Genomic DNA, 18,215 nt, shown 5'->3' with positions numbered 1-18,215 from the left:
TCCAGAACGCCGCAGCCCGTCTGGTGTTCAACCTTCCCAAGTTCTCTCACGTCACCCCGCTCCTCCGCTCTCTCCACTGGCTTCCAGTTGAAGCTCGCATCCGCTACAAGACCATGGTGATTGCCTACGGAGCTGTGAAGGGAACGGCACCTCCATACCTTCAGGCTCTGATCAGGCCCTACAGCCAAACAAGGGCACTGCGTTCATCCACCACTGGCCTGCTGGCCCCCCTACCTCCACTGGATATCATAAGGTGAATGCACCATTTTGTAAGTCGCTCTGGATAAGAGCGTCTGCTAAATGACTTAAATGTAAATGTAATGTAAATGATCTGCGCATGTGCCCGCAGCGCAGGCCTCTCTTTATACTTATGCACGAGTGAAGTGAGTTCGAAAAAACTGAAAGTATGCAAAGTTTACACATACACACTTTATATGTCTGAACTCAAAATCAAATAGTCTACCCCAAAATAACATGGCCTGTGTGGTAGAATGTTTATTTTGATTGGCAATTTTGTGCATTATCAAAATCCCATCAGGTAACCGGATTTCAGATGTCAGGAAAATCATTGTAATTGCAAAGCATGTAGACGTTTAAATCAAAGTCATATTATTCTGACTACTATACAATAATCATATTGTAACAAAATGGTGACTGTCTTAACAATGGAACACTCATAGGCACTTTGGTATCACATGCAATTATTTCAGTCTCATTAAGAATGCAGAACTGGAAGTGTACAAGCTTGACATTTACAACATAATAGATTAACTAAACTGACACTTTCACCCACGGTTTTCACAACAGAGCTAACCTAAGGCCACGCCTCCAACAAGCCACACCTCCAGATCCTCTAATAGGCTGCTGCCGCTACATAGCCCCCACCTGAGGGGTCAGTTGTCACCGACAACCCCTAAATCCAACACAAAGCCCTGAAACCTGGACGGGGGTAATCGGCGGCGTGATTGCTGTGAAAGGGTGCAATCCTGACCTCGAGATGTGAGCCTGCGTCAGTGGTGCCCTGGTGGCATTGTCCGATGGTCCAGGGCTGTGAGGAGGAGTAACAAGATATATGAGGTTGGTAAGGCGCCAGCTGATCTTGATGGAGGACCAAAACTCGTCTGAAAGTCGTTCAATAACCATTCATGGGCTTTCCCAGTGACTCGTTAGTTTCGGCCTCAGACCATGCTTGCACCGGGCTCTGTACATCCACACTTCTTGGCCAGGCTGGAAAGGCTGACCTTGACAGCGGGTGTAATGTGCCCTCTTCTTTACCCCTGCTTCCATCAAGCGATGCCGTGCAAAGTCGTGGGCTGTGTCCAGGTGTTGCTGAAAGTGGTGGAGGTACTCCAAGCCTGCGGCTCCTGGAACCTCGGGCTCCGGAGGTCTTCCAAAGGACAAGTCCACTGGAGTTCATAGTTCTCGGCCAAATATCAGCGCTGCTGGGGTGCAGACTGTGAACTCCTGCACTGCTGACCAATAGGCCCACAAGCCCAATGGCAGATGTCAGTCCCAGTCCTTCTGGTGGTTGGAGGTGAGAGTGGCCAGATGTATCGTCAAAGTCTGACTAAACCGTTTGATGAGCCCATTGCTTTGGGGGATGCAGGGGGGTGGTCCCTTTATTGCACACACCCAGCTTCTCACAGACTTTGTTGAACACCTTAGCATCAACATTTCTCCCCTGATCGCTCTGGAGTTCTTCCACCAGCTTGATGGCATTGGCTGTGGTACCCTGGTGGTCTGCCCCCACCGACCCATGGACAGCTCGTTCCATGGGCACACATGGAACGAGGCGCCAGCCGCTGCCACTGGGTTGTGTGTTGGTTCCCTCCATCTTCGAAACAGCACCCCATTGTGAATGGCAAGGTTGTTCCACTGGGAGTAGTAGGCCTTGGCTTTGGGGCACAGGGGTGAGACTCTGTTCCAGGCAGGTTGCTGGCCGGTCTCCAACCAGCACCGAACAGTTGCCAACGTTGCTCCATAAGACGCTCTAAGGTTGGCAGAGCGTTGCAGACCCCAAAAGGCATCATGGTGAACTGCCACAGTCCATCAGGGGCAAGCTCCAATTGCCAATAACTGCTGCGGAGGTCGAGGGAACTGAACCACCTTGCCCCACATAGGTCAGCTGTCTGTAGTCCGCCAAGAAGCGCCATGAGCCGTCCTTCTTCTTGACAATGACTACTAAGGGCTGTTGGATGGCTCGATGAACCCTGTCTTCGCCACCTTAACCCTGTCTTCACCACTCTGTCAATTAGATTAGTATTGTGAAGTAAGTACAATGTTGTTGATCCATCCTCACTTTTCTCCTATCACAGCCATTAAACTCTGTAACTGTTTTAAAGTCACCATTGGCCTCATTGTGAAATCCCTGAGCAATTTCCTTCCTCTCCGGCAACCGAGTTAGGAAAGACACCTGTATCTTTGTATTGATACACCATCCAAAGTGCAATTCATAACTTCACCATGCTGAAATGGGTATTCAATGTCTGCTTTTCTATTTTTACATTTCTACGAATAAGTGACCTTCCTGCATTGGAAAACCTCACTGTTCTTTGTGATTGAATCTGTGTCCCCCTGGTCGACTGAGGGACCTTAAAGATAATTGTATGTGTGGGGTACAGAGATGAGGTAGTCATTCAAAAATCATATTAAACACTATTATTGCACACAGAGTGAGTCCATACAAATTATTATGTGACTTGTTAAACACATTTTTACTCCTGAACTTATTTAGGCTTGACATAACAAAGGGGTTGAATACTTATTGACTCATTTCAGCTTTTCATTTTTAATGCTGTCTTGAGGTCATGCCACAGCATCTCAAATCGGGTTGAGATCAGGACTCTGACTGGGCCACTCCAGAAGGCATAATATTTTTGTTGAAGCCATTCTATTGTTGATTTACTTCAGTGTTTTGGGTCATTGTCCTGTTGCATCACCTAACTTCTGTTGAGCTTCAATTGGCGGAAAGATAGCCTAACATTCTTCTGCAAAATGTCTTGATAAACTTGGGAATTCATTTTTACATCAATGAGAGCAAGCTGTCCAGGCCCTGAGGCAGCCCCAAACCATGATGCTCCATCCATCATACTTTACAGTTGGGATGAGGTTGGTGTGCCTTTTTTTTCTCCACACATAGTGTTGTGTGTTCCTTCCAAACAACTCAACTGTAGTTCCATCTGTCCACAGAATATTTTACCAGTAGCACATCCAGGCGCACCTTTACAAACTTCAGACATGCAGCAATGTTTTTTTGGACAGCAGTGGCTTCTTCCAGTGTCCTCCCTGGGGTATTGGGATATTCTTTAGACCTGAGGAAAGAGTGCCTCCTTCTGGCCCTCCAACACCACTTCCAGCAGCATCTGGTCTCCCATCTAGGAACCAACCTGGACCAACCCTGCTTTAGCTTCAGAAGCAAGCCAGCAGTGGGATGAAGGGTGGTATGCTGCTTGCTTAATCAGCAAACACTTAACCAATTTCCTGCATCTTCCCACAAAATATATGCAGGTTGTCAAGGTGCTTGGCCACATGGCTCAGTGCTCCTGAAACCCTCTGGATCCGACAGTGTGCACTGGAAGAATATTCAGGAATCAGTTCTACTGTGGGGTTGGGTTAAGAATAATCTTAGCACCCTAGGTTAAGAACCAGCAAGAAGAGAGGGATACAAGAAGCTTACCTTTTCACTGTGGCCTTTTACATTTACATTTAAGTCATTTAGCAGACGCTCTTATCCAGAGCGACTTACAAATTTCACTGAAGACCAATAATAAATCATGAGGTGAAATCAGTTCATCAGTAAATGTATCTCAAATAATATCTCGTTGTCACAGAGCTATTGCTTCTTACCTGTAGTAATGAGATATATTCTGGTTTCAGCTCCTCCTCTAGGATGTAATAATGAGATATATTCTGGTTTCAGCTCCTCCTCTATGATGTAATAATGAGATATATTCTGGTTTCAGCTCCTCCTCTATGATGTAATAATGAGATATATTCTGGTTTCAGCTCCTCCTCTATGATGTAATAATGAGATATATTCTGGTTTCAGCTCCTCCTCTATGATGTAATAATGAGATATATTCTGGTTTCAGCTCCTCCTCTATAATGCTGATTGTCTGAAAGGAGCAGTATACTTCAGTCTTGTTTAGTCAGATGTGCTTTCAAGTCTCAGTATTGATGCAGTTTTCTCCTGTTCTTCAGAGTTGCTATCTTGTAATGGTAGAAAAAGTTAGATTAACTTTGAGTCCTATATCGTATCCAATGTCAGGACCCGGTTTCCCAAAGTCATCTTAAAGGCTAAGTTCATCGTTACAACCACAGGATCCTAAAATCATCTCAATCACCGTAAGATGATTTTGGGAAACCGGGCCCTGGTAAACTACACCTATAACTGATGCAAGCTGAATGATGATTTTGGGAAACCGGGCCCTGGTAAACTACACCTATAACTGATGCAAGCTGAATGATGATTTTGGGAAACCGGGCCCTGGTAAACTACACCTATAACTGATGCAAGCTGAATGATGATTTTGGGAAACCGGGCCCTGGTAAACTACACCTATAACTGATGCAAGCTGAATGATGATTTTGGGAAACCGGGCCCTGGTAAACTACACCTATAACTGATGCAAGCTGAATGATGATTTTTGGAAACCGGGCCCTGGTAAACTACACCTATAACTGATGCAAGCTGAATGATGATTTTGGGAAACCGGGCCCTGGTAAACTACACCTATAACTGATGCAAGCTGAATGATGATTTTTGGAAACCGGGCCCTGGTAAACTACACCTATAACTGATGCAATCTGAATGATGATTTTTGGAAACCGGGCCCTGGTAAACTACACCTATAACTGATGCAAGCTGAATGCTACAGTGTGAGGGACTTTACCCAGGACAGCTGGCATGAATTCACTGTCATAAAAAGTAAGTCACATGTAAAGTATTTTGATGACCTATCACTACCAACATACACAAACAAACATGAACACACACCAGGTTTGGAAATAGAAAATCCTCCAGTGGAAAATCCTTGAATTCAATGCAGTTAGGTTCAGCCAAAGATGCTTTATTTCCTGAATATCCCTCTCTGGTTGAGCGTTATTGGTGACCATTGCCTGACCCTGGCCTGTGACTCTAACCCCCTCTACAGGCTATAACTACATAAAATGGAAAAGCTTGCATTTCTGAAGAAACTTTCTGTGCTTGCTCCAGATGTCAAAAAGCATGCTATACTAGTGTGAGAAGATTAAATCATGGGATTGTCAGTGGGTTAGGATAGTAGTTTGGTGTAACATTATGGTAAGACATGATCAGCTTTTACTGTGCTACATGTAAGCTGTTCCACGCTTACAGACAGAAACCCAAAAAATAGCATGTATTTGTTTTAATCATAGAATAAGGAATGACAGTTACATTATGGCTTTGTATGTATATGTAATTGATCAGCAGTCATGTACATAACTGTATTCTTAAGAGAATAAGAGCTAATGATTAACAAATCAAACATATCTAAGACAAATAAATAACATGGTTATCCTCCACTAAGCTTAGACTAAATCAAATCAAATGTTATAGGTGGCGTACACATATTTTGCAGATGTTATCGCAGGTGCAGGAAAATGCTTATGTTTCTAGCTCCAACAATGCATTAATACCTTACAATAAACACAAATCCCACCCCCCCAAAAACTTAAGCAATATCAGAATGAGCAATGTCAGAGTCCGCAATACATATATATAAAAAATAATGGTGTGTATAGTCAGTATATGAATAGAAAAGGTGTGTACAGCAGTAGTTATATAGGATGAGCCTTAACTAGAATACAGTATATACATATGAAGTGGGTAAAACAGTAGGTAAGCATAATTAGTGACTAGTGTTCAATGACTATGTCTTTAAGGCGCAGGGCAGAGTACTAGGTGTCCGTTTTTTAATATTAAGTTCAAATCGATCAAGTCACTATAATATTTTAACTTGTTTTCAAGCAGTAGCTAGGTGGTTGATTCAACATTGTATGGTAAGAAACATTATCAGCTCTAACTATTTTTCCACTGTCATGGCACAATCTTTAGAGGCTTCCGTTTAGAGAAGTTACAAAAGCAAGGAAAGACTGTCTCATTAAAAGTTTGTGTGATTGTGTGTAGGTGTCTTTTATTAATAGGGTCAGAGAATGACAGCTCTCCTCTGTCCCAGTCCAGCTTCACTCTGATCCTCTGGGGTGTCTGTCTCACTGTGAGGGAAATGGTTGGCTTTGGTGGGGATTCTGCTGAGTATTCACCTTCAGAATTATAATCCACTGCATATACGCCCCTTCCTCTGTACAGATTCTGTGATCACACCCAGAGCCCATGATGCGTTTTCCCCAACCTCAACATCCCAGAAGTGTGTCCCTGAGTTAAAGCCCTCAAAATCCAGGACAAATGCACAATCAAACCTCTCTGTGATGTCAGGAAGCTTTTGAGCCACACCGAATCTCACACTGGCCAAATCCTCAGATAGGATGACACTTGGGTGAGCAGTCTTGGGGTTCAGAGTCACAGCAGCTAGACAGAAAGTAGACTGTCAGACCTGGGTTCAAATACATGATTTATGTATTTGAGTTTTTTCAAAAACATAGCCCAAAACAACTACCTCTATTTGAAGTATTGGAATGTGTACTTGTAAAACTCTACCAAAAGGTTTTTGAAAGTGTTGTCAAATACTTTCCTATTTCCAAATACATTCCAATATTCTCAAATCACTATATCTAGATCAGTGGATGCTGCTGAGAGAAGGATGGCTCACAATAATGGCTGGAACGAAGCGAATGAAATTCCATCAAACACAAGGAAACCATGTGTTTGATGTTTTTGATACCATCCCCCTCATTCCGCTCCAACCATTACCATGAGCCTGTCCTCCCCAATTAAAGTGCCACCAACCTCCTGTGATCTAAATACTTTTTTAAACATGTATTTTCCAGTAATTGAAACACTGCATTATATGTAATTGATTCAGGCCTAGATTCTAGAGGGGGCTTTCACACAACACATTTTTCGTCTTAGTCCAGGACCAAGCAGCGTTTCACAATTGCATACTTTAAAAAAAGGGCCATTATGTATTCACTTCAGTTAGTAAATAAATGTGTTCATTGTACCATAATCATACTCACTATATTGAAAAACCTCTAACAATTTCCTGTATCTTCACACATGATCTATGTAGGTTGCCAAGGTGCTTGGCCACATGGATCAGTGGTTCTGAAACCTTCTCTGGATTCGTCAGTGTGCACTGGACTCTGGAAGAATATTCAGGAATCAGTTGTACTGTGGGGTTGGCATAACTTTGTTAAGAACCACAGAGAAGAGCGACAAGAGGCAGATCCCTTACCTTTTCACTGTGGCCTTATAGTTCTGCAGAAGAACAAAATACCAAATTAATAATAAATGTAAACAGTGCAATACATGATATCAAATCAGTTCATCAATAAATGTATCTCAGATAATATCAACAAGTTATTGGTTCTTGCATGCAGGAATGAGATGTCTTCTGTTTTCAGCTCCTTCTCTACGGCTCTGTGTGTCTGAAAGTGACGATATCCCTCCGCTCATCTCCTCAATCATCTCACTATTCTTCTTCTCTTCCTTCTTCAGAGTAGCTATTCTAGCTGCCTTGTCCTCTCAAAGTAACTGGTGAAGCTTCTCAAACTCCTTCTCAATCTGCCTCTCTGTGTCCTGGCCCTGTAGCTGGAGGCCGTGAGAGAAATATGTCAAATATACTTGAATATAACTACCATTCTTACATTCAGTACACAAACTCACTTCTGCGCAGTTGTATTGAACAGCATTATTCAGCAAACTCACCTTAAATTACTTTGCCGTTTCATCACAGGTTAGTTTTACTTCTTTAACTTCAACTTCATCTGTAAAGGCTTCAATGTAGTTGTGAGTTCCGCCTGGAATGAAAAATGGACACTACTTTGAAGAAAGTCTATTTGGGTTTTATTACTATATATAAATATGCTGGTATAAAATGTCCAAACCTCAGCAGAATGAGGTTGTAGTCATAAATGTATTGCCTTATAGTGTTTGTGAGTAGTGAACTACATGTAATTCAACTAGTAAATCGAATTACGTTTTGCAGTAGCTTGGTGGTAGTTGAACTAAATTCAAATCTTGGTAGTGTTTTCAGTAGTTCAGTAGTTCATTACTTAGTGGTGTATCTAACTACTACAATAACGACACACTCCTTTTTTTTGTTGCTAAAATGTAATATAGGTGAAGTAGGCAAGAATTTCCTTTCTTTTTCGACATCAGACCTGTCTTATTCTCTCACTTGAAACACTGTGCCTAACTCTCACTTTTTGTGCAAACTCACATAGAAATGTGAGTTATACATCTGTCATTCTCATTGAAAGCAAGTCTAAGTAGCAGTAGCTCTGTTCTATGTGTGCTATTTCTATCCTTCTCGTTCTTAAGGCTGAAATGACATTTTTGCATCTACCTATCAATTCTGAGATTTGTTGGTATTTTGGTCCATTATTATTAGTATGTTCAAATAGTAAACATACAAATGTCAAATTTTGTGTGCTTATCCTCAGATATATTCTCCAGACTTGCCCAATTCATTTTAGATCAGAATTTATTTTAAAGAAAATGACATATGTCTTTAGTATTTTACAGATAGAAAGCTGAAAAAATTATTCATCCACAATCTGCTCTGGACAAGTCCAGTCCTGAAGTGTCTTAAAAAAATGAAACAATATTATTTTGTCTCACTTCAGCCAGTGTCAAGAAAAAGAGATTTGCGCAAAATGCAAATACTGTAGGTGCACAGTATTTGCACCTACAGTATGCTCTTTAATTACTTGTTACTTTTATTTCTTATTCTTATCCGTATTTTTAAAAACTGCATTGTTGGTTTGGGGCTGTAAGTAAGCATTTCACTGTAAGGCCTACACCTGTTGTATTCGGTACATGTGACTAATACACTTTTATTTGATTTTGATTGACAATATTTCAGAGAAATTTTAATACAAAAACTATCAAATTTGTGTCTACATTCAACTGGTAAAACTTGATTGTGATATGATTATGGGGGGAAAATACCCTCAGGTGCATTGGCTGGCCTTAAGTTTCGTTTTTGCGTCTTTTACTTTCGGTTTTGTACACCAGCTTCAAACACTGAAAATACTATATTTTTGGTTATACCATGGCATTGTTGAACACTCGTTTCTGATTGGCTTGAAGGGCATTCCAGAGCGTGCATATTTGCACGGTATAATTCTATGTCTATAGTTCATTCTTACATGTTATATGTTTGAGCTGCTTTTGAAAGCAAACGTCAAATTGAAAACATCATTGGCATTGTTGAATGATGGTTTGGTTAGCAAGGCAACTACTGTGTATGTCGTAAACTTTCAGCTACTTCAGTGGATGTTGAATGTGTTAAATTATAGCCATGGTATAAAAGGCATAATAAATTCGTGGCTCTGCGTTCTCTGGAAAATAATGCAACTCCGTGGAAGGTTAATTACACTCCATTGGCGCATCATTATTTTGCATAGAACGCGTAACCTCTTGTTGATTAACCCTTACTTATTGAAAATATATTTCACAGCGGCTTAGAATGATGGTACAATGATTTTCTACACTTGCTTGTTTTGTCACAAACTGACATTAGGCGAACTAATATCTGACTCCAGTGATCTGTTGTTGCAATTTATAGTCTATGACATTTACATATTTCACGAAGTAGTGAAATACTTTTTCAAACATTACTTCATTTAGCTTCGATGTAGCTTAACTTTTTCCAGTGTGACGTCATTTTTAGCTTTGGTAAACTACAGTATATTTTCAGAGTAGCTTCCCCTACTTTATAATTCTGTGCAGCTTCATCGATGGGACAGAACTTGTAGGTTTGCATGTTTTTTTTTAAAGTATGACACACCAAACACGCTGGCTGTTTATCATACAGACAGAGAGGTTTGCGTTTCTCGCCATGCAGACTGTAGAGCACCTCAGACCCTGCTGAAGCTCTGACTCCTCTCATCTGAGAAGCCCACACACAGCTTCTTTAAAAACAGGTTAAAAGGAGGTTCTACCTTTGAGGATCTTCTACTACAAACGGGACATTCCCGAGATGCCCTTTTATCTCCATAATTCCTTCAGACAGTCTATACAGAGGATGTGGCTACTCTACAAGACTATGGAATCCCTGAAGATGACACAGGATAAATCATCTTATTGGAGAGAATGTTTGGAAGCCTTTTTCTTTAAGAAATCCCACCCTGTCACGATATTCTGTAATGGCCTCTGAAGGAAGCAGTATACTTCAGTTTGTTTAGTCAGACGTGCTTTCAAATCTCAGTATTGATGCAGTTTCTGTTCAGAGTTGCTATCTTGTAGTTGTAGAACGTTAGTTACATCGTATCGTATGTACAAACTTTAGCTGATACAAGTTGTAGAATATGACACGTCAACCAAAAACCAGTCACCCCCCCCATTTCCTGTTCCCTGCAGGGGCGGAACTAATTCTTCTTCTTTGACATTATGGCGCTTACACATTTTGTTTGTGCATGCCGCCGCCTACTGTGCGGGAGATTACATTTACATTTTAGTCATTTAGCAGACGCTCTTATCAAATGTATTTATATAGCCCTTCTTACATCAGCTGATATCTCAAAGTGCTGTGCAGAAACCCAGCCTAAAACCCCAAACAGTAATCCAGAGCAATTTAAGGTCCTTGTGTAATGTGATATTGTACCCCCTTGCCCAATTGTCCTTTGTATATTATTTATACATCCTGTATTGATTTGTTGTTAATAATATTAAAAAAATATATATAATAATAATAAAAAATAGTTACGACCTTAACGTGAACGCGGCATCTATCCCACTCAAAAGGGCTGTATATGTCAGCTGCAACATAACCAGGGCCGGAAGTAATGCCATCATGAACATGCAGCATACACACTTGCAGCGCAGCTAGCTAGGCTAATTTAATTTTCCTATTTGTATGCCGTATTATGTCCAGCAGAAACCAGTATTCGTCTTCTACATTTACGAACCGTCATGCCTTTATTGGTTCAATGTAGCTAGCTAGCTAGCTAGCAGATAGCCTAACTATGCTTACGTTAGCTGGATGGTGCTAGGAGGAGAAACCCTCAGCTAGCAGTGAAAATAGAATCGAGGACGAATTAATTCATAAGATCGGTGTTATTTTCTAGCTGTACGTAGGTAGATAACTAACAGAACTACGAGGGGAAAGCTAGCTAGCTGTTTCTGCTCTATTCAGTAGCTGGTCAGCTAGATAATTAGCTAGTTTGCTAGCTAACCATGTATTTTTTTTTGCCCTCATTTAGGCTTGCATGCTTTTGCAATTCCACGTTGTAAATGGCTGCTTTCAAAGTTGCAACTATAAACTTGAATTGCGTTACTAAAACACGAGTAGCTAGTAACATATTTGACGAGGTAGAATTGTTACGACTGCATAACAACACTAATTGTAGAAGTATAAAACGAGAGTGGTCCTATGGTGTAATGGTTAGCACTCTGGACTTTGAATCCAGCGATCCGAGTTCAAATCTCGGTAGGACCTCGTCCTTTTGATTTAAAATATCCTTAGTTACACAATTTATAAATTGCCCAACTTATTAACATTACAGTTAATGGTGGTTATATCTCAGATTTAAATCATGGATGAATGTGAATTTGTTGTCTCATATCCATTCTCTGATATCCCCATAAATAGTCTACAAGCCTATTTTGATGGATCTAATAAAATCCCAATGAAATATCAATTTTTTCAGAGGGAATTGCAATGAAGGCAGACATAATTCATTTTCAACCCTTTTATTTACTAAATTTTCAGTAAAAAAAAAGAAATGTTTCTTACACCATTTGTTAGGCCTATAAACTTTTTCAGACACTTAAAATATATTATTTCTGTCATATAAACGCCATAAGAAAAATACAAACGTAATTATTCAAAATACTTTTTTTCATATAAAAACACTCGATAACAACAAAACAGCAAAAATAGTATAAAATAACCAAGTCTCAATAATACAGTATACCTATACAAAATATGAGTGCTTGGTTATTATCTTTGGCTTCAGTGAAACTTAAAACCTAGGCAATTAGACAATACGAATTTGTACCCCTTTAGTGTTGATGGAAGGCTTTTCTATTGTGATATTATAGTTGTCCTCAGAAACCAGTAAGCTACTTCTTTCTCCAAGATAACACAGTAAAAATAAGATCATCATACAACTATTCAGTTATGGTTCTTCTTTTCTTGCTGTATCCCATTCTGTGAAGCATGTTGAGCTAGGACTATTTTTAAGCTACAGTTGACTACACGGTTCATTAGCAGGTTGATTTCATTTGCATATGAAATATAGTATGATATATCAAACACAGGTTTATTGGGGGAAGGATTCTTTCCTGATTCTCAATGCGAGACCAATGTCACTTACATTGTGAGCTACGCTCACATTTAATAATTGCTACACTAAACTGCATAATGCACAATCATTAATAATGCATAAACATAACGTAGAAAAGCTATTTTAAGGTTTGGAAAATATTATTTGGGATACTGTGTGTGAATTAAAACATTGGTGTAAAAAGTGCACAGTTCATATGGCTTTTTATCAACTTTTGAAATCGCTTTCTTCATCTTCCTCCATAGGATCACTTGCTTTTCCTCTCTTTGGCATGTCAGAAACCATAACAAAGATTATGGTGGTCATGTTCATCAGGACACGCAAGGAAAAACTTTTTCTAAAGGTTTTCCAACAACAAGTTCAGGTAGTCCCTCCCTGTTTCAGTTCGTTTGGTACATAATGAACCCGACCCAGGAAATGCTGACATTCTAATCCAACTATAAATGCAGTAAAATGACTCCCAATCCGATTCCTATTTCTGACATTCCATTCCACACACACACACAGTGTATAAAACATTAAGAACACCTTCCAAATAAAGAGTTGCACCCTCCTTTTGCCCTCAGAACAGCCTCAATACGTCTGGACATGGACTCTACAAGGTGTCGAAAGCGTTCCACAGGGATGCTGGCCCATGTAGACTCCAATGCTTCCCACAGTTGTGTCAAGTTGGCTTGATGTCCTTTGGGTGGTGGACCATTCTTGATACACACGGGAAACTGTTGAGCGTGAAAAAACCCAGCAGCGTTGCATTTCTTGACACAAACCTGTGCGCCTGGCACCTACTACCCTACCCTGTTCAAAGGCACTTACATTTTTTGTCTTGCCCATTCACCCTCTGAATGGCACACACACTACCCATGTATCAATTGTCTCCATGCTTAAAAATCCTTCTTTAACCTGTCTCCTCCACTTCATCTACACTGATTGAAGTGGATTTAACAACTGACATCAATGAGGGGTCGTATCTTTCACCTGGATTCACCTGGTCAATCTATGTCATGGAAAGAGCAGGTGTTCTTAATGTTTGCTACACTCAGTGTATTTACTGTATTTACTGTTTTCTCTTCAAAGAGGTTGACTATACAGACATTGGGTAACATAATACGGACCAACAAAACAAGTAATTTTCCATATCTGCATTGTGCAAACTGGGTAGTCATTGACATCGTACAGACTTTTTACAAGGCTTGCCTATTTAAAATTACAAATACTTCATAGTCATGAACAACATGATTAAATGAAAGGTGATGGCAAACAGTAACTGAATGGATGTTACAAAATAATGAAATACGAAATCTCCCCTGGCAGAGGTGGTGTTAATCCACCAATTGTAGAGGAAAAGCTTAAAGCTATCACCTCAAAAGTTATTCTGTACCTTTGTAATATACCGTCCTGATGGAGAAGATTGTGCCCAATCCGGTTCTTCACCAGTGGACAGCTGTCTTCAAACATGCAAAAACACACACAAACACACTGACCAATTTGCAGACACACATACCCAAACCACCAATATCCTCCCACACACCGATTTACACCCAGTTATGCCCTTGCTCTGTGGCCCCTGGGAGTCCTAACTCAGCTGCGTTGCTGCTGCCCCAGCATGACCTTGTTGATGAAGTTGACGATGGCCACAGCCGGCTGCTCTGTGTCCATCTCGGCAAACAGGTGACACACATTCTCCGATGTGCTGCCAGTCCGCCTGGCCACGAAACCGAACACCCTGCAGGAGTGAGGGATGAAGAGAGAGAGAGGGATGAGAGGAGGTGAAAGAGAATAGGATGTGTTTTTTTAATCTATGATGGTAGAAAACAGTTTTTTCAATGCGCTCTTCTCATGAGAAGCACAGATATTACAAGAATCTCTGGAGCATCACATTACTTATATTCACTGTCGTTCTCTTCAGGTTCATTCAATGTAGGGATATATTTGATAAGAGTCATCTTTTTATAAAAGGAGAACACTATGATAAATTGCCATGATGCACACACAATTATATCCAAACACAGTCAGAAGCAGAGAAACAAGCACTTACTTGCTTGACTTTTTATCAGAATTAGTCCACCTGAAGCAGACAGACAGACAGGGACATAAAGACAACATGTCTTAGATGCATTGAGCAAGAAGAGCAGTCATACTGTCATGGTTGTTGTTCTTAACCAGAAAAGGCATACTATACTGTAGTTGCACAATACACAAAAAGGTTTATACCATACCAGTATGTACAGTAGAAACACCCATAGAAGGCCCTTCTAGATGTTGCAGAATTCAGCCATAATGGTGCAATCCAGGGTTAATTTGCGGTAGGCTATAGCAACATTTAGCCACAACAGAGTTGGGACCCATTAGATTTGAAATACATTTTAAGTTAAAGGTGCAATCAGCAGTTGCTACATCCATTTTGGACTTATAAATTCATGATATGTACCCAATGACGCTTGAAGAAAATAACTTAGAAATGCCTCATGAGATTAGTTCAACTGTCGTACCCCATCAGAGCCCAAAATATAAGCTTGTTTTACTCCAATGTTTGTAAACCAAGTAAATGTAAACCAACAAACATGGTTAGAACTATCATTTTGATATTATGGATGGTCAGTCCTTGCATCCATAGCTCTGGCTAGGAATTTGAGAGTGATTACATTCCTCCAGCCCCATCCCTCAGCTTTTTACTGAAACAGGGGCGGGGAATACGCTTTGTTATTGTTACTACTGCTGATTGCTGTTTTAACATTAAACAATTTAGAGATTAATTGACCCAACCCTGAACCACAACAAAGCAGTGTTCAGCCATGTCAAAATACAAGGTCAACGTCTCTACGCAGCACGTATAAGTCATTGCTCACGACACGTCACATTTCAACTTTCATTCGGTGGTATTCACATGTGGTCTATGTCGCAGTGATTGCATATAGGCCTAAAGCCAGAGCATCAGACCCCATTGTTCCATGCGTTGTCTTAAGGCTACTCTAACGTTAGCCTGACGTTGGGCCCACCTCTTGTCCTGAGGATCCACGCTGCTGAAGGTCACACTGTTGATGGGGTAGTGTCTCCTGAAGAAGAGTCTGTATAGTGGTTGTATTCAATAGGCACCAAACGGAAGAAAACAGAATCAAACAAGGACGGACTGCCAAACAAGGAGAGACTGTCTATACTTACAACATGGTCCAAAAAGAAATGCTAATTTTAGTGTTCTGTTGCAAAATGTTTTAAAACACACCTCCTTTGACTGTCGGTCAGCGTGATGCCCTGAGTGGACACTTTGAAGTGGACCATGGTGGCCATGGGCTGAGGGCTCTGGGTCAGAGTGCACCTGGTCGCCTTGGAGACAGCCTGAGGCCCCGTTAGTGACTCTGTCTCCACAGAGTTTAGGTAGAGCACGTTACAGGCTGGAGGGAGGGAGACAGAGAGAGGGAGGATGGGAGACGATGGTGGGAAGGAGGTAGATAGAGAGAGTGACAGAGATTAGGAATGATGGATGAACAGTATTTCGAGATGTAGTTGGGTCATGTCACACCTACACAAGGCCCCACCGAACTTGAGATAACTTGCCGAGCTCAATGCATTGATAGAATATGAGTGTTCGTTGATGTAAATGGGGTATATTTTACTAAGTCATGCTAGCATTCCACTCTGTTTACCCATCTCTCTACAGGGACCTTGAGCAGCCACTACTGGCCAAAGCCTTCATTGCAGCTGTATTTGACCCTTGAACATTCTCTCACCTGCGCCCTGTTTGAGGAGGTCAGCTGCCGTACTGGTGTTACTGGCACTCTGCAGCTCTCCGACCAGATCTGGAACACCACAACAACGTTAGGACATTTCCCCATGACACCACCAAACCATGCTAACGCTCTGTGTACGTACATGCACAACACACATCCTTACACACTCCCAATACACATTTCTCATATACACGTGCACCCCATACACTCTTTTTAATGTAAATATACATTGAGTGTACAAAACATTAAGAACACCTTCCTAATATTGAGTTAATGTTTTGTACACTCAGCGTCTATTGTATATTGTGTCGTGCACACACACATAGGCCATGCCATATTGATACAGGTATAGTATACATATAGTATCGGCCCCCATACTGTTTGATACAAAGTGATTCCGTTGAAACACAGGGATTTACCTTTCTCAGGGATGAATAGGGCGCATGGCAAGGAGATAGGGGTGAGTGAGCGCTGGTACACCAAGGCAGATAAACTTCCTAAAACACATACGCATATCAGATCATCACAGGTGAAGGAGCGGAGGCGAGGAAGGAAAGTCACTTTCTAACCATTTTCACACTACTGAGCCGGGCAGAGCTGTACTGCGCTGACCTGGTTACGCATACACAATAGTTACTGGAAATGTACTGTGAAGGATAATGTGAAATGAAATATCTGAGCCAGCACTGAATTCCATGATAGTGTAAAAAAGGGTATCAAAGCAATGATAGACTTAATTGTGAGGCCCACAGTGACTTCTGCAGGACAGAAATAAGACTCACCGAAATAGGACTCATTCTGACAGCCCTTTATCTTGACCCCCCGAGAGCCTGTCTCAATGAGGAAGTGTCTGACCAGATGCTCCTGATCAAACACTGAGACAGAGAGAAAAAGGAGGGAGGAAGAGAGAGAGGAGCGAGGGATAGGGAGAGACAGGGCGAGAGAGACACAGAGAGAGAGACAGGGGGATAGGCAGAGAGCGGGAGGGATAGTGAGGGAGGGGGACAGAGAGCGAGAGAGGATGAGAAAGATATATATACATACACTACCGGTCAAAAGTTTTCGAACACCTACTCATTCAAGGGTTTTTCTTTATTTTTGCTATTTTCTACATTGTAGAATAATAGGGAATACATCAAAACTATGAAATAACACATATGGAATCATGTAGTAACCAAAAAAGTTTTAAACAAATCAAAATATATTTAATATTTGAGATTCTTCAAATAGCCACCCTTTGCCTTGATGACAGCTTTGCACACACACTATATATATACACAGTTGAAGTTGGAAATTACCGTAATTTCCGGACTATTGAGCGCACCTGAATATAATCCGCACCCACTGAATTTAAAAAAAAGTATTATTTTGAACAGAAATAAGCCGTACATGTCTATAAGCCGCAGGTGCCTACCGGTACATTGAAACAAATTAACTTTACACAGGCTTTAACGAAACACGGCTTGTAACAAAAATAAATAGGCTTTAACGAAACACCGCTTGTAACAAAAAAGAAAAAATTTGCAGTAAACAGTAGCCTACCAAGAAAGTCATTGCTCCAGACCAAGCTCCCGTGCAGCAGCTCTATTTCCTTTTCCAACAGCCAGATCAATCGCCTTCAACTTGAAAGCTGCATCATATGCATTTCTCCGTGTCTTTGCCATGATGAGGGTGACAAAATGACTACCGTAATCAGAATGATGGGAAGTTTGAGCTCGCTTGATTTAATCTAAACAGTAAACAAAAAAGTTGCTTGATCTTAACCCGTTCGGCAATTTCATTGGTCTAATGAAAGCTTCATGCCGCCAAAAAACTGAGCACGTCACAGAATGTGTTTTTTTTTAAAAAATTATTTATTTGAAAGCAGGAAAAATCCATGTATTAGCCGCGTCATTGTTTAAGCCGCGAGGTTCAAAGCGTGGGAAAAAAGTAGCGGCTTATAGTCCGGAAATTACGGTACATACACTTAGGTTGGAGTCATTAAAACTTATTTTTCAACCTCTCCACAAATTTCTTGTTGATAAACTATAGTTTTGGCAAGTCAGTTAGGACATCTAC

At 40.9% G+C, this 18,215-nt stretch overlaps 1 protein-coding gene, 1 long non-coding RNA gene and 1 other non-coding gene across 6 annotated transcripts in view; 1 reads left to right on the top strand and 2 right to left on the bottom strand.

The window, feature by feature from the left end:
- Nucleotides 1-5,372: 5,372 nt before the first annotated feature.
- LOC106583612 (uncharacterized) lies at nt 5,373-10,527 on the bottom strand. Of its 2 annotated transcripts, none has more exons than XR_001323573.2 (5): nt 10,087-10,527; nt 7,847-7,938; nt 7,374-7,729; nt 7,156-7,281; nt 5,373-6,572 (listed from the first exon to the last, which is right to left on the bottom strand). It is a non-coding gene; the product is annotated as an uncharacterized lncRNA (long non-coding RNA). The 2 variants fall into 2 exon arrangements; XR_006761389.1 differs by having other exon boundaries at nt 5,373-6,547; nt 10,087-10,514.
- Nucleotides 10,528-11,510: 983 nt separating this feature from the next.
- trnaq-uug (transfer RNA glutamine (anticodon UUG)) lies at nt 11,511-11,582 on the top strand. The gene has a single exon. It is a non-coding gene; the product is annotated as a tRNA-Gln (tRNA).
- A 235-nt stretch (nt 11,583-11,817) lies between these two features.
- The window catches only part of LOC106583608 (tensin-2), a 47,606-nt gene continuing 41,208 nt past the window's right edge, over nt 11,818-18,215 (bottom strand). For all 3 annotated transcript variants that reach the window (XM_014167989.2, XM_045705423.1, XM_014167991.2), the window contains 7 exons: nt 16,940-17,032; nt 16,577-16,654; nt 16,158-16,226; nt 15,653-15,821; nt 15,429-15,497; nt 14,468-14,497; nt 11,818-14,155 (listed from right to left, as the gene is read on the bottom strand). In XM_014167989.2, the coding sequence (XP_014023464.2) occupies nt 14,011-14,155; nt 14,468-14,497; nt 15,429-15,497; nt 15,653-15,821; nt 16,158-16,226; nt 16,577-16,654; nt 16,940-17,032 (653 nt within the window). In that variant the 3' untranslated portion in view covers nt 11,818-14,010. The remainder of the gene's footprint in view (nt 14,156-14,467; nt 14,498-15,428; nt 15,498-15,652; nt 15,822-16,157; nt 16,227-16,576; nt 16,655-16,939; nt 17,033-18,215) is intronic.

The sequence above is a fragment of the Salmo salar genome, chromosome ssa22, assembly GCF_905237065.1.
Source record: "Salmo salar chromosome ssa22, Ssal_v3.1, whole genome shotgun sequence".
In the NCBI taxonomy this organism is placed as follows: domain Eukaryota; kingdom Metazoa; phylum Chordata; class Actinopteri; order Salmoniformes; family Salmonidae; genus Salmo; species Salmo salar.
This window is presented reverse-complemented; position numbering and strand designations above follow the sequence as displayed.